Source organism: Papio anubis, chromosome 10, assembly GCF_008728515.1.
Source record: "Papio anubis isolate 15944 chromosome 10, Panubis1.0, whole genome shotgun sequence".
In the NCBI taxonomy this organism is placed as follows: Eukaryota; Metazoa; Chordata; class Mammalia; order Primates; family Cercopithecidae; genus Papio; species Papio anubis.
The window spans coordinates 111,268,497-111,282,949 of NC_044985.1; the positions used below are offsets into that span (position 1 = coordinate 111,268,497).

The following is a 14,453-nucleotide window of genomic DNA, read 5'->3' on the forward strand; positions in this document are numbered from 1 at the left end:
TTCTAGTTGGCTTCTCCCACCTTTGCAGAAGCTTTTGTTTTGGCTTTCTCCATAAAGTCAGTTACTGCTGGTATTTTGTTTTTAAATCTTCCAAATTTTGTTATTTAGAGAACTGTCGTGTGTTTTTGGGCTCCTCTCTTGTTCTCTGACCTTCTCTCTAGTTATTTTAATTTTTGTGGGCACATAGTAGGTGTTTGTGTGAGGTACACAAGATGTTTTTGATATAGGCATTCAGTGTGAGATAAACACATCAAGGTAACCGTCTGTCTCGTGTGAGTTAATACTTTCTTATTCCTTTACTGTCATTTCATTGGGGGTTTGGGGATATGAAGACATTGAGATTTTGTCCACTACTCTTAACTAGAATGCCTTAATTAGGTTTAAATCATAACTTGAATATTATTTTTTAGATGCTTGCTCTAAGTGTTACAAGGACCTTATGGTGTAGTATTTGTGGCTTTCCCAGAAACTCAGAATAACAATTAGAATTTATATCACACTTATTATTGTATGGAAAGCTAAATATATTCAGTTTTTTAATATTAGACTCTGGATAGATGAATATTTTGGACTAGCCAACCTATATGATGTCTTGGCATCAATAGTTTGTAGATTTGATAACCTACTAAAGGCACCTTCCATCTGTTCTAGATTTTATTTTATTTTATTTTATTTTTTGAGACGGAGTCTTGCTCTGTCGCCCAGGCTGGAGTGCAGTGGCCGGATCTCAGCTCACTGCAAGCTCCGCCTCCCGGGTTTATGCCATTCTCCTGCCTCAGCCTCCCGAGTAGCTGGAACTACAGGCGCCTGCCACCTCGCCCGGCTAGTTTTTTGTATTTTTTAGTAGAGACGGGGTTTCACCGTGTTAGCCAGGATGGTCTTGATCTCCTGACCTCGTGATCCACCCGTCTCCGCCTCCCAAAGTGCTGGGATTACAGGCTTGAGCCACCGCGCCTGGCCTGTTCTAGATTTTAAATGTATAATTTTATACTATGAAACATATCTAATATTTTTAGTAAATAACTAGGATGGGCTAGATCTAAATGTCAACTTTATTACTTTCTGCCAATATTATTAGCAACTACATAAACTTCCACAGGTTATTAAAAAATTTTAACCAGCTTCTCCCCCAGCAGGATAAAAACAATGAATAAAACTAACTAAATAAGCTTTCCTACTTACTCATCCAGCACAGATTGTTATTTGAATTGAACAAATGGCTATTTGCAAGATGATTTGAGGCCTAGTTAAGTGCAGTGTACTGATGGACATATGGAATGAGTCACACCATCTGGTTACGGTCGTACCTGGGTGGTGGTCATTAAAACTAAATCTCCTGGGGATCTGCAAATGGCTTAATTATACCACAAAGATGTATTGGGCTGCACCAGTGGGCTACTTTGAACTTCTTGAAACCAATTAACTTGGAAACATGTTTTCAAGATATGAAAGTCTTTTTTTTTTTTTTTTGCACAGAACTGAAGACTTAAAATGTGTATTTGAGGATCTGGAATGGGTGATACTTCAGTATTGGCCCTATAAAAGTAATGTGGTTTACATACCCAACACTTTCATCCAATAGTTATGACTAATATCATTACAGAAAAGTGTTTTATAAACACTGAATTCACCCTGCAGCTAGAAGAACTTTGGCAAAGAAGGGAGGTGACACCAGGTTCCAGGAATACATCTTAAAAATACTTGTTTTGATTCACTACAGGATTTTATTCACTTAAGTGATCAAATTTGGTAGGTGGAGATGGTCTGCTAATGATATATTTATTTTAATTAGTCTAAAAATTGTGGTTACTGTAGATAGTAACATGAAATCAGGACTACAGTTTTTTTGTTTCTTAACATATATTATCATTTTTTGATATACAGTTCCGCGAATCTTAACTTATGTATAGATTCATATACCATCACTAAAATTAGAACATGCAAATTTTCCATCACCCCAAAAAACTTTCAGCCCTTGTTTTTACTGTACTCCTGGCAATTACTGATCTGTTCTCCAACACTGCAGGTTTTGTCTTTCCAAGAATGTTGTGTAAATGGACTCATAACTTTTCTAGATTGCCTTTTTTCACTCAGCATAATATCCTTAAGATTAATCCAGGTTTGTTGTTGTTTATCTTAATAGTTTGTTCCTCCTTGTTGCTAAGTAGTATTCCATTGCTTGTTTGTTTTTCCATTCTTCATTTGAGGAGTTTCTAGTTTTTGATATATATGAATGGAAATGCTGTAAATGTTTATGCACAGGTTTTTGGGTGAACATAAGTTTTCATTTCACTTGGGTAAATATCTAGGGCTAGGTTGTATGGCACATGCATGTTTAATTTTATTAAAAATTGACCAAGTTTTTTTTGGCATTGTGTTGATTTTCCCTTTTACTTGTGGAATTGCATTTTCTTTTATGGTCACAATTGAAATTGTGCTATTGATATTAACATTCCAGAGTCAATCAGTATTTTAATCTTCTATTAATACAAGGTCTTTAAAAATACAAAGTAGTTTCATTTAAGTGGGTTTTTTTTTTTGTTTTTTGAGATGGAGTTTTACTCTGTGGCCCAGGCACAGTGGCGGGATCTTGGCTTACTGCAACCTCCGCCTCCCAGGTTCAAGTGATTCTGCTGCCTCAGACTCCTGAGTAGCTGGGATTGAGGATTGCCACCACATCGGCTATTTTTTGTATTTTTAGTAGAGATGGGGTTTTAACCATGTTGGCCAGGCTGGTCACGAACTCCTGACCACAGGTGATCCACCTGCCTGCTGGGATTACAGGCGTGAGCCACCGCGCCCGGCTCATTTAAGTGTTATTTTTGGTAAACATATTATTTGTCCCTTTTTTCCTTCTGTAAATTGGATGTTACTATAATAAGATATTTGTTTAGATTTGCCAGTTACAGTTTTCTTTGCTTACCCTTTTGTGTCTCTGGACTTTCTTGGGTCATTTTTCTTCTTAAAGTATATACAGTATAAGCTTCTTTAACGAAGATCTCTTTGTTTTTTTTTTTGTTTTTGAGATGGAGTCTCACTCTGTTAGCCAGGCTGGAGTGCAGTGGCATGATCTTGGCTCACTGTAACCTCTGTCTCCTGAGTTCAAGTGGTCTTCCTGCCTCAGCCTCCCCAGTAGCTGGGATTATAAGTGTGCACCACCATGCCCAGTTAATTTTTGTATTTTTTCATTGTTGTTAATTGAGATGGGGTTTCACCATGTTGGCCAGGCTGGTCTCGAACTCCTGAACTCAAGTGATCTGCCCACCTCGGCCTCCTGAAGTGCTGGGATTACACACATAAGCCACCGTGCCTGGCCTAGTGGTTTTTTTTTGTTTGTTTGTTTTTGTTTTTTTATCTGAAGATACTGTTATTTTGATCTTATACTTCAAATACAGCTTTGCTGGATTCACAAGTTATTTTTTTTACCGCTTGAAGATAATATTCCATGGTCTTCTCCCTTCCATTGAGAAGTCTACTGCTAGCCAAATTTTGTTCCCTATATTTTCTTTCCAGTTGCTTTTAAGATCTTCTCTGTCTTTGAAGTTTCACTGAATTGTTCCTTTTTTTTTTTTTTTTTTTTTAGACGGAGTCTTGCTCTGTCGCCCAGGCTAGAGTGCAATGGTGTGATCTTGGCTCACTGAAGCCTCCGCCTTGGCAGGTTCAAGTGATTCTCCTGCCTCAGCCTCCTGAGTAGCTAGGATTACAGGTACCTGTAATCAGGTACCACGCCCAGCTAATTTTTTTTTTTTTTTTTTCCGGTAGAGATGGAGTTTTACTAGGTTGGCCAGGCTGGTCTGGAACTCCTGACCTCAGGTGATCCACCTGCCTTGGCCTCCTAGAGTACTGGGATTACAAGTGTGAGCCACTGCACCCAGCCCGAATTGTTTTCAAATTGAATTTTATTTATCTGTATTTTGATGGGCTGTGCTTTTTTTATCTGTAGATGTATGACTTTTATTGGATCTGAAAAATCTCAGTCATTATCACTTCAGTGTTACCTTCCAGTTCATTAATTGTCTCTTTAGGTATGTCTAACTGCTTTCTTATTTGGTGGATTTTTAATTTCCACATTTGTAGTTTTTCATTTCTGAAAATTCTGATTTCTAAATTTGCCTCATTCTGATAATTACGTATTTCGTGTTCATTTTTACTCCATCTTTCATTTATTTTAATGTTCCCTATACACTATATTTCGTAACTGGTAATTCTGATAACTAAAGTCTTGGAGGGAGGTGGTGTTAATATTTTGCATTTACTGACTCAGGCTCATGGGTTTGTTTCATTTTTGTGTGATAATTTTTATTGCAGCCTCATATTTTATTGAACTTAATATTTGGAAATCTTGATAGCTTAAATTGAAAATGCATTCCTTTAGAGAGAATTTGCATGTTCATGGGATCCTAGGATCCTGTGTAACCTGAAGGTATTTTATTTTCCATCCAGGGTCTTAGGTTTAACTTCACAGAGATATCTGAGGTTGAGCTCTGTCATCTCGCCTTGGCTATTGTTGGCACTTGCCTTCTGAGCAACATTGCATCTTGTGCATAACGTGGGACACATTTCTGGTTTCGGCTTAATTTTTGATTTTTTGTCTTTCTTTTCTGTGGGGTGGGGGATCCTTAGAGATTTCCCTTTCTAAAAAGTTCAATAGTATGTTAATAGTCGTAGGGTTTTTGGGGGGTAATTTATGGACTATCATATTGTAGTAGAGGAGGCTTTTCATTTTGCCATACTGTTGGAAGTAGAAATTAATGAGATTAAATATGTAAAGTGCCAGTCTAGATACTGTATACATATTAATTTCCTACTGCCTTGTTAAGTTACATTTTGCCGACCAGTTCATATAAGAGTGCTTTATATGGTATAGTTTATTCTTGGTTATTTGTTGTGGACACTTTCCTTAGTCTATTTTCTAATTTAAATTTTAATATATTTTCTATATGAATTTTAAACATGTATGTTTCAGAGAGAGAAATATTTATTCTGTGTTCTGTTATTCTGAAAAGAAAGTTATGCAAGATTGAACCTTGGTAGAGTTTACATCTTAATAGAGAGCCAAAGAAATTCCATTAATTTCTTTTGCTTGGTAATTTATGTATTTATTATATTTAGAGTAGTGGTTCTCAGCTGAATGGGTTTTACCCTGTGGGGGATATTTGGCAATGTCTGGAAACAGTTTTGATTGTCAGTATCTGATGAAGGGTGCTACTGACATTTAGTGAGTAGAGCTAGGAATGCAGATGCTGCTCAACATCCTACAATGCATAGGACGCCCCTCCACAATAAAGAACTATCCAACCCAAAATGTCAATAGTGCCAAAGTTAAAAAGGCTTGATTTAGGGAAATGAAGATAAGGTGTTGATGTTGGTGGATATCATAGGATTTGCGAGGAAAGGTTTTCCAGGTTTTAGAACAATTGAAAGAAAGTCTTAGAATGGAAAACCGTTCCCTCCTTCTCTTAATTGCTTTTTCTAATTCTTCAGCATAGACGTTCACATTCATAAAGCCAAGACTAAAAATCTAAATTTTTTGAATACTACTACTAGTCAATTGGACTTTCCATTATTTCTCACTGCTTTTTTCCTACTGCAGAATAAGTAATATTTATTATAGAAAATTTGGAGAGAATAGAAAATTATGAATAGAAAAAAATTGATTCGATCTCATCACATATACAAGAACGGTTAACATTTTGGAGTATTTGGTTTGTCTATTTTTTTTTGCTGATTTAAAAAAATTAGTTCTGAGAATACTATATAATTTTTATCTTAAAAAGTTAAAGCACAATTGTGAGTGCATAATGTCATACTTTTTAAAATTGTCACTTATTTAGCCATTTCCTTTTTGGTGTGAAATATTTCTGATGTTTTCCTATTATGAATAATGTTTGGTGAACATCTTGTACATAGGTGGTCAGCTGTATTTCCAATTCTTTTTTTAGAATTGATTCCCAAAAGTGGCATAGCTGGGTCAAATGGGAATAATGAGATTCTTAATAAAAATTGGTGAGTTTATCCCACTATCAGTGTTTGAGACTACTCATTTTTTGGCATAGGGGTGGGTAAGGTGGGGTGTGGGTGGTGTGGGGGCGAGACTGCTCATTTTTGTTGCAACTCATCACTCCGACATTAAGACATTGATGGAGTCAGTCTTCAGCTTTGTCTCAGACTCTTATAAGCATATAAAATCCATGTACAAAGCTTTTGAAGGCTAAAAAATGAAAAATCCGTGTACAGCCTTGCATTGAGAATATAGTTAATATCCCTGAATAAATGGAATATAAAAGAGCAATTAGAGAAAGCAACATGAACGCATAAAATTTCCTCGTGGTTACTCAATTTGTGTAATAAGTGTAGCCTTGTAAAATTGTCTGCCATTTTGTAAATTGAATCCTATTGTGAGTGTACTGAGAAAGTTCATTTGAGTAAATCCTGTAACGGGTAACAAATCCTGTAACAGATTTCACTTGGAAAAAATGTCCTTTCCTCATTTGGTTGTGAGTACATTCTGGTTGTACTTGTTTCATAAGTTCAAAATTTTGTTCACTTATTTAGTTAATATGAATACCTTCTTTGTGCATTAATAGACCCTGTGATATGATAGGGCCTGGGATATATTTACACACTGTACTGCATTTGTAAGATTACATATGTGTGATGTAACTTAAAGATTTAGGGTTAGCTTTATGAATTGTTGTTTCCTCATTGAACAATTTGAGAAGTATACGGGTATAGTTGTTCGCTCCAAAATTTCCAAAACATACATCCTTTTAATAGTGTTTGATATTTCATCATCAGAAAGTTACTCCTTTGCATTTTCCATTTTTAAAAAGGAGATATTGCCAGTAGGTAGAAAGGTAAAGGCTTGTCTGAAACAGCGAGGAGATATTACAGAATAAGGAGAGACAAAGTTGCAAAGTAAGGAGGGAATAAGAGGCATTTGAGAGAACAATAATATGTTAATTCCTTTTTAAATTGTTTTGGGGCAAGGTAGAATGTAAGTATTATATCATAAATGATTAAATCTCCCTGAAAGGGGTGAATTAAGTGTTGTTCTCATGGAGGATGAGTTGGAAACAAAGTGTTGTGCCCTAAGTAATAATGACTGTTTAAAATTTTCACTTTTGGAAATTAATTAATTAATTTGTTTGTTTGTTTGAGATGGAGTCTCGCTCTGTTGCCCAGGCTGGAGTGCGGTGGCGCAATCTCGGCTCACTGCAACCTCTACCTCCCAGGTTCAGGCGATTCTCCTGCCTCAGCCTCGGGAGTAGCTGGGACTACAGGTGTGCGACACCACACCCAGATAATTTTTGTAGTTTTTAGTAGAGACAGGGTTTCATCATGTTGGCCAGGCTGGTCTCAAACTCTTGGCCTCGAGTGATCCTCCCACCTTGGCCTCCCAAAGTACTGCGATTATAGGCATGAGCCACCACTCCTGGCCACTTTTAGAAATTTGGAACTAGTCTTTAGAGCCTTATTTTGTGATTGCAAGCTGTAAAGGTACTTGCAAGTTACTACTGAGGTTGTTTCTTCAGAGTTAAGTTTGAGAGTTGTTTTTTTTTTTTTTTTTTTTGAGACAGGTTCTCAGTCTGCTGCCCAGGATGGAATGCAGTGGTGCGATCTCGGCTCACTGCAACCTCCGCCTCCCGGGTTTAAGCGATTCTCCTGCCTCAGCCTCCTGTGTAGTTGGCAAGCGCCACCACGCCCACCTAACGTTTGTATTCTTAGTAGAGATGGTCCTGCGTAGCTGGCAAGCGCCACCACACCGCCTAATTTTTGTATTTTTAGTAGAGATGGAGTTTCTCCATGCTGGTGAGGCTGGTCTCGAACTTCTGACCTCAAGTGATACGCCCACCTTGGCCTCCCAAAGTGCTGAGATAACAGGTGTGAGCCACCGTGCCTGGCCAAGTTTGAGAGTTTTACCAGAATAAAATTTCGGTTACTTAGTTCTTCTTCCGTCTTTATTTCCCTATTTTATGACAACAGAAGGAAAGAATTAGTATAAAATTTAAACAAACCAAAACAAAACAACAGCCAAACCCAAGTTAACTTTTCCTTACCTTGAAATTTGAAACAAATGAAGTGTAACTTGTCTTCATTCAGATCATGATCTGAAAGATGACATTTATCTGTGACAAGAGGGAGAGAAAGAAACAGTCAGTTGAGGAGCTTTTCCTTTGTGTTTTGACAAAAATACTGTTTTTATTAGTTTTTAAATTTTATTATTAGTTTTTGAGACAGAATCTTGCTCTGTCGTGCAGGCTGGAGTGCAGTGGCGCGATCTTGGCTCACTGCAACCTCTGCCTTCTGGGTTCAAGCAATTTTCATGTCTCAGCCTCCCCAGTAGCTGAGATTACAGGTGCATACCACCACTCCCTGCTTATTTTTGTATTTTTAGTAGAGACAGGGTTTTGCCATGCTGGCCAGGCTGGTCTTGAACTCCTGACCTCAAGTGAGCTCCTCGTCTTGGGCTCCCAAAGTGCTGGGGTTACAGACGTGAGCCACAGCACCCGGCCCCAAAATACAGTGAATTTCTAGAATGTTACGCACTGTATTTAATTATTCAAAATGTTCTCAAATATTTCTTAAAGACTTTTGGTACATTTATTATTTTACATCATTGTTAAATATCCTATTTAATTAGTGTGAATGATTACAAATTAACAGATTCTTTAAAAATATTACTGCAGTAATTGCTGTAGAACCGAGCGTTCAAATGAGACATTTGTCAGAGAGCATGACCCCAAAGTAGTTTTATGGAACTTTGCATAGGTTACTTGTTGCTTTGCATAGATTATTTGGCCATTATTCTTGTGGGTGGACCTGCCCACAAGATAGTTGGACAACATGTAAATAGTTATTAAATCTTTTCCACTCAGTTTTTCATGTGCATATTCAAACATCAAGATAAAGTCCTTTTAAGGCCATCCATACAGAAAAGGCTTCAGGGTTGTAAAGGACCTTAAAAAATTGTTTAATCATGCATCCAGCAATTTTTTGAATCTCTTCCGTGTGTCCTTGCGGTTTCCTCTTGTACACTCACTGCCTTCTGAGGTGACTGAAAATGTTCTTTATTATAAATTCTTACTTGAATTGATGGCAAGATAGGACTTTACTAATTGGCTTATTACCTCAATTCATGACATTACTTTTAATATAGTTTTCTAAATTAGTCTTAAACTTATTTAAAGGTAACAGCTGTTTGATAAGGTATTTGTATGGCTCCGGTCTTATATCATTGTTTGTTTCTTAGGAAATGTGAAGTATTTAAAGAATTAAAATTCTTTACCATAGAGCTCTTCACATATATAGCCTTTTCATCAGAAACACACTAAAGCACTATTTGCATTTCCTAGAAACTCATGTGTCACAGTTACTTTGTGTTTTTAACTAGGTAGTTACTTGAATTTATTGTTAGGTCTATTATTTAATGAGTCTAACCAAACTTTAATGTCTGTTATGAAGTTTAATAGTTTAAAATAATTTAAAAATACTTTGAGTTTATGGAATGAAAACACTTTCAAGTTTATGTGTTGGTTAAAAATGTTTTGAATCACTAGATGTGTCATTTTAAAAATGTGATATATACTAGTAAATTTTGTGAAATATTTTATCTTTCAGACGAGGATTAAATCCACCACACAGGGTGAAATCTATCTCCATGACAACATTCACACAACAGGAGATTGAATTCTTACAAAAACATGGAAATGAAGTAAGTGGGTTTTTTTTTTTTTTTTTTTTTTTTTGCAATTTTCAACTTTTTTGTTGGCAGTCATTTTAATAAGATTTAATAAGTTATTTAAAATGTTGAATTTTGCAGTCTAAAAAAGTTATTTTTGGATTTTATATTTAGATATTTTAAAATGTACTCAATTAATAATGTATTTGGAATTGTTTACTACGTAAACACTTTACCGTAAATCTGAGGTTGACATGTGTGTATTTAAAAGTCATCAGTCTTGAATATAAAAGGTGTTTCGGAGGATACCCATTATTACAGTTACTGTTAGTCTTTGCTTTAAAAGTCAAAAAACAGGAAGAGAGTTCATTTTGTGATGTTATGTTAAACTTGTTAGGGGTTGTATATGATCAGCTTTCACTTGAAGTCCTCTATTTTTCCTAAATTTTTAACTTTGGGTGTGTATGTGATGTGTAATGTTTAGCAGGTGTTCAGTAGGGAGGAGGTTGGTAGTTCTCAGTGGCAGCCTAGTGTCCTTGGGAGTAAGATGGTGTATTTGGATGGAAGCTTTTTTTCTTCTTGCCTTTAATGGGCTTCCAGTAATTCCATTCTGTTTGCTTGTTTGCTTTTAGCTCTATGTTTTGCTATTAGTAAAAGGTTTTAAATTTTTCTAATATTTTTAAAATTAATAAAATTAAAGAGAGTGGGCATTTTTTAATAATCCTGGGGTAAGGATGAACCAGTTAACCCAAGTTGATTAATAATAGGTATTATTATTTGACAGAAAAGTCTCATTTTCTAGAAAGGATAAGTAGTACTTTAGTGGTAGTGGTACTCTTCTGGTTGCATCTTTGATATCCTTAATAAACATAACATAAGTTAAATATTAAGATTTTATTAGTTTTAATCTTCTCTTTGACCCTTAGAAAATATATGCAAGCATTTTACACTCTGCCTTCCTAATATTTTGAAAGTAGTATCTTAAAATTGTTTGTGTGCTTGTGATGTCCATGTGCTTTTAGTTCTAAAATAGTGAGGAAATATAAATTCACAGCTATGAAATATTTTTAAATACATGATTTAAAGAAGAGAGCACATTTTGAAGTCTCCAAATTTTGCCAATGACAAATTATTTTGGGTATTCAGATTCCAGACTAATGTGACTACATTATAAGAACATGTAAAGTTGGGTGAAAGGGTAGGAGGCTTTTAATGACAGTAAACATAGAATAATATATATGTTGATTAAAATACAATTTGAACTATTTGTGTAAAGTTTACAAGTGGGATTAACTTAACAGTGCACACTTGAAGTTACTTAGGATGTTGGCTTCATGTGCAAAATTTTGGAAATTAGAATGGAATCAGAAATAAAAAATACTATTCTATCTTTAGGTTAAAAATATGACAGTAGGTAAAACCAGAGTAACAAAACTGTGATAACAGCAGTCCATTTAACAACATGTGAGATACAATTAGGTGGAGACTGGTCCAAAAAAATACCAAGATTGAAGGCGTATATATTTTTTTAAATGTGGTGGGAACACTGATCTACTTTCTTAACAAATTTTCAGGTGTGCAATATTGTATGGTTAATTATAGACATAGTGTTGTATAGCAGATCTCTAGAAATTAATCATTTAACTTTATACCAGTTGAATTACAGCTCCTCATTTTATCTTCTGCCCCTGGTGACCCTGATTCTACTCTCTGCTTCTCTGGGTTTGACTATTTTAGATACCTCATATAAATTGAATTATACAATATTTGTCCTTCTGTGATTGGCATATTTCACTTCATGTAATATCCTCAAGATTCATCCTTATTTTCATGTATGGCAGGATTTCTGAAGGAATATTTTTTAATGCTGTAGCATTAAGGTAAATTTAGAGTATATAAAAAGAATTAGTTGATTTTGAGGAACTCACTGTATCAAAAAGTAGAAGCAAAATGTAAATGTTAGAAGTGAGTGAAGTGTATTCATGAATCTTAAGTCCTACAAAGAGATATGCAAGTTGGTAGACCACTCAAAGTACTTACCATGACAATCACTGTCACTATGCTGGGTATTATAGATGTGGTTATAGATGTGTTACACTGGCTTAGTGGACAAAGGGCTCACAGTTGGTGCAACAGATACATAACAGATAATTGCAACATGGTGTTAGATAAATAATGATAAGAATAAGAAGTATCAGCAGTAGTATGGAAAAGGGACTCAGTATTTTGGTGGGAGGGAGAGGATTGGGAAGACCCCACAGAACAGGTAACACATTTATTGGTTTTTGAGGGTAACTAGAACCTAAGCTGGTAGTGAAAGTCACTAAAGATGGAGCAAAGAGTAGAAAAAAAAAGAAGGGAAGCTTGCAATAGGTTGCTAGGAAATATATTAACCTTGTAAATGCTTGTTAAGAAAGACAAACATATCTTCTCATAGTATACCAAAGAACATCTTAGAACCAAAATAATGGACAGGTATGTTTGGTTCTTTGCAGTATCAACAGTATCTTAAAATTTTGAGAAGTGTGTAGAGGGTGAAGATACGAAGTGTGGGACAGTTGGTACAGCTTTATAACCAAATATTTATGGGTTTCAAGTGCAAGTGTTTTATTATCAGTTTATCTTTTTTAAACCTTTAAATCATAAGTATCACTTGCATAGGGAATAGTACCAGAACATGAGTTTATATTTCAAAATAAGTTGCCATATTTCTCTTGTCACCTTTTAATAGTTTGGAAAGGGCCATATTCAGTCACATTAAGTTTTGGATTAAAAAGGCTCTATCATACATCTTGTGCGTGAATGAGTTCATGCCTGAAGATGAGTATTTCCAAAATTAAAAGATCAGAAAGTATATTGACTTTGGCAGCAGCCTTGGATCTTTGATCCCTACCAGGGAGTTTTAGTGTGCTGGGGGGCATGTTTGGTTGTTGTCACTATTGGAGGATGTTGCTGGCTTAAGCAGGCAAGCACCATGAATGGTGAATGACTTGTGATGTGTTGAACAGAATTAACCTGCGTGCCATATGCTATGAATGTTCCTCCAGACATTTATATGTGGGAAACATCTGTGTATGGTCTTCTGCATATGTAATTTAATTCTGTTTTAATACTTGCATTATAGTTGAGCATCCTGTTACCAAAGACAGTCGTGCTCCAAGCCCAGAATCAGAGTGAGGTGGGCTACCAAGTTACAGGGCAAAGGGCATGGATACAATCGCACAACTGATGGCAATACTAATTATATTTTAGTCATCAATAAAGTATGTCTGTATTGGTCTGTATTAGTAGCTGTGGTAAGCAAATAATGTTATTACTGTTTATAGATATGCATAGAGACCATACTTTTAATAGAGTATATCATTAGTTTCTACAGATGTGGTTTACAAATTTCTTGACTATTACTTTAGTGTTTATAGACTTCTACAGTGTGTTTGGTGGAGCAGATATGTACATTATTAAGTTACAGAACATAATATGCCAGATGCTAGTAAAATATTTTGCATTGGGGCACTTTGTATTTATTTGCTGAAGTAATTTTTGTCATTTTTTTCAGAACCAAAATATTTCACAAAAAGTTTCTGTGTATTTCTTTTGTAATGCTTTCTTTTGTATCAGTTACTTTAAAAACAAAACAAAACAAAAACCTGTAGTGATCTTGGCACTGTAGCTCCCCTGTAATCCCAGCACTTTGGGAAGTGAAGGTGGGAGGATTCCTTGAGACCAGGAATTTGAGACCAACCTGGGCAACAAAGCGAGATCCCATCTCTACAAAAATTCAAAAATTAGCCAGGCATGGTGATATATATCTGTAGTCCCAGGTACCCAGGAGACTGTGGTGGGAGCATTGCTTGAGCCCTGGAGTTCAAAGCTGCAGTGAGTCATGATCATATGACTGACTGCACACCAGCCTGGGTGACCAAGAGAGATACTGTCTCAAAAAAAAAATAAATTCTGTAGTGATTTTCTGTATGTCCTCATTTGTGATGTCATGGGCAAATCATGGTTTTCCAGTTAAAGGAAGGTGGATTAACTTCTGATTATAAAGTTAATGGAAGGTGGACTGGTGAACGCTGCTACGGATAGATAATTCAATAGAAAAGAAAATGTAGAAATAATTTTATTTTGAAATATGTATAGTTTATGTTTTCTAGTAGTAAGTTAACTTTCCTAATTATGTTTGAAGACTAAAAGTAAAAACATTACTACTGGCCAAGTGTGGTGGCTCACGCTTGTAATCCCAGCAGTTTGAGAGGCTGAGGCGAATGGATCAGTTGAGGCCAGGAGTTCAAGACCAGCCTGGCTAACATGGCAAGACTCTGTCTCTACTAAAAATATGTATGTATTTAAAAAAAAAAATAGCCAGGCTTGGTGGTGTGCACCTGTAATCCCAGGTACTTGGGAGGCTGAGGTGGGAGACTCACTTGAACCTTGGAGGTGGAGGTTACAGTGAGATTGTGCCACTGCACTCCCATCCTGGGCAACAGAGCGAGACTGTCTCTAAAAAAAAAAAAAAAAGCATTGATGCTCCACAGGCATGGTATATGTGTAGGAGTAAAATCAGGCATTGTGTGCCAGTATTTGATTATCTTTTACTAGATTAAAAACAAAACAAAATGATTGCTTTGAAAACCCATGCAATAATGTACACTTTTCCCATTAACATTCATGATTGATTCATTTTTGAAGCGGAAATTTATTAATAAATTACCTGCTGTGGGAGAATGGCGTGAACCCAGGAGGCGGAGCTTGCAGTGCGCCAAGATTGCGC

At 36.0% G+C, this 14,453-nt stretch overlaps 1 protein-coding gene across 9 annotated transcripts in view; it reads left to right on the forward strand.

Annotated features, from left to right (window-relative positions):
• Nucleotides 1-14,453, forward strand: part of AGFG1 (ArfGAP with FG repeats 1) — an 88,123-nt gene that overhangs the window by 9,330 nt on the left and 64,340 nt on the right. For all 9 annotated transcript variants that reach the window (XM_009183230.4, XM_009183231.4, XM_009183232.4 and 6 more), the window contains exon 2: nucleotides 9,622-9,715. In XM_009183230.4, the coding sequence (XP_009181494.1) occupies nucleotides 9,622-9,715 (94 nt within the window). The remainder of the gene's footprint in view (nucleotides 1-9,621; nucleotides 9,716-14,453) is intronic.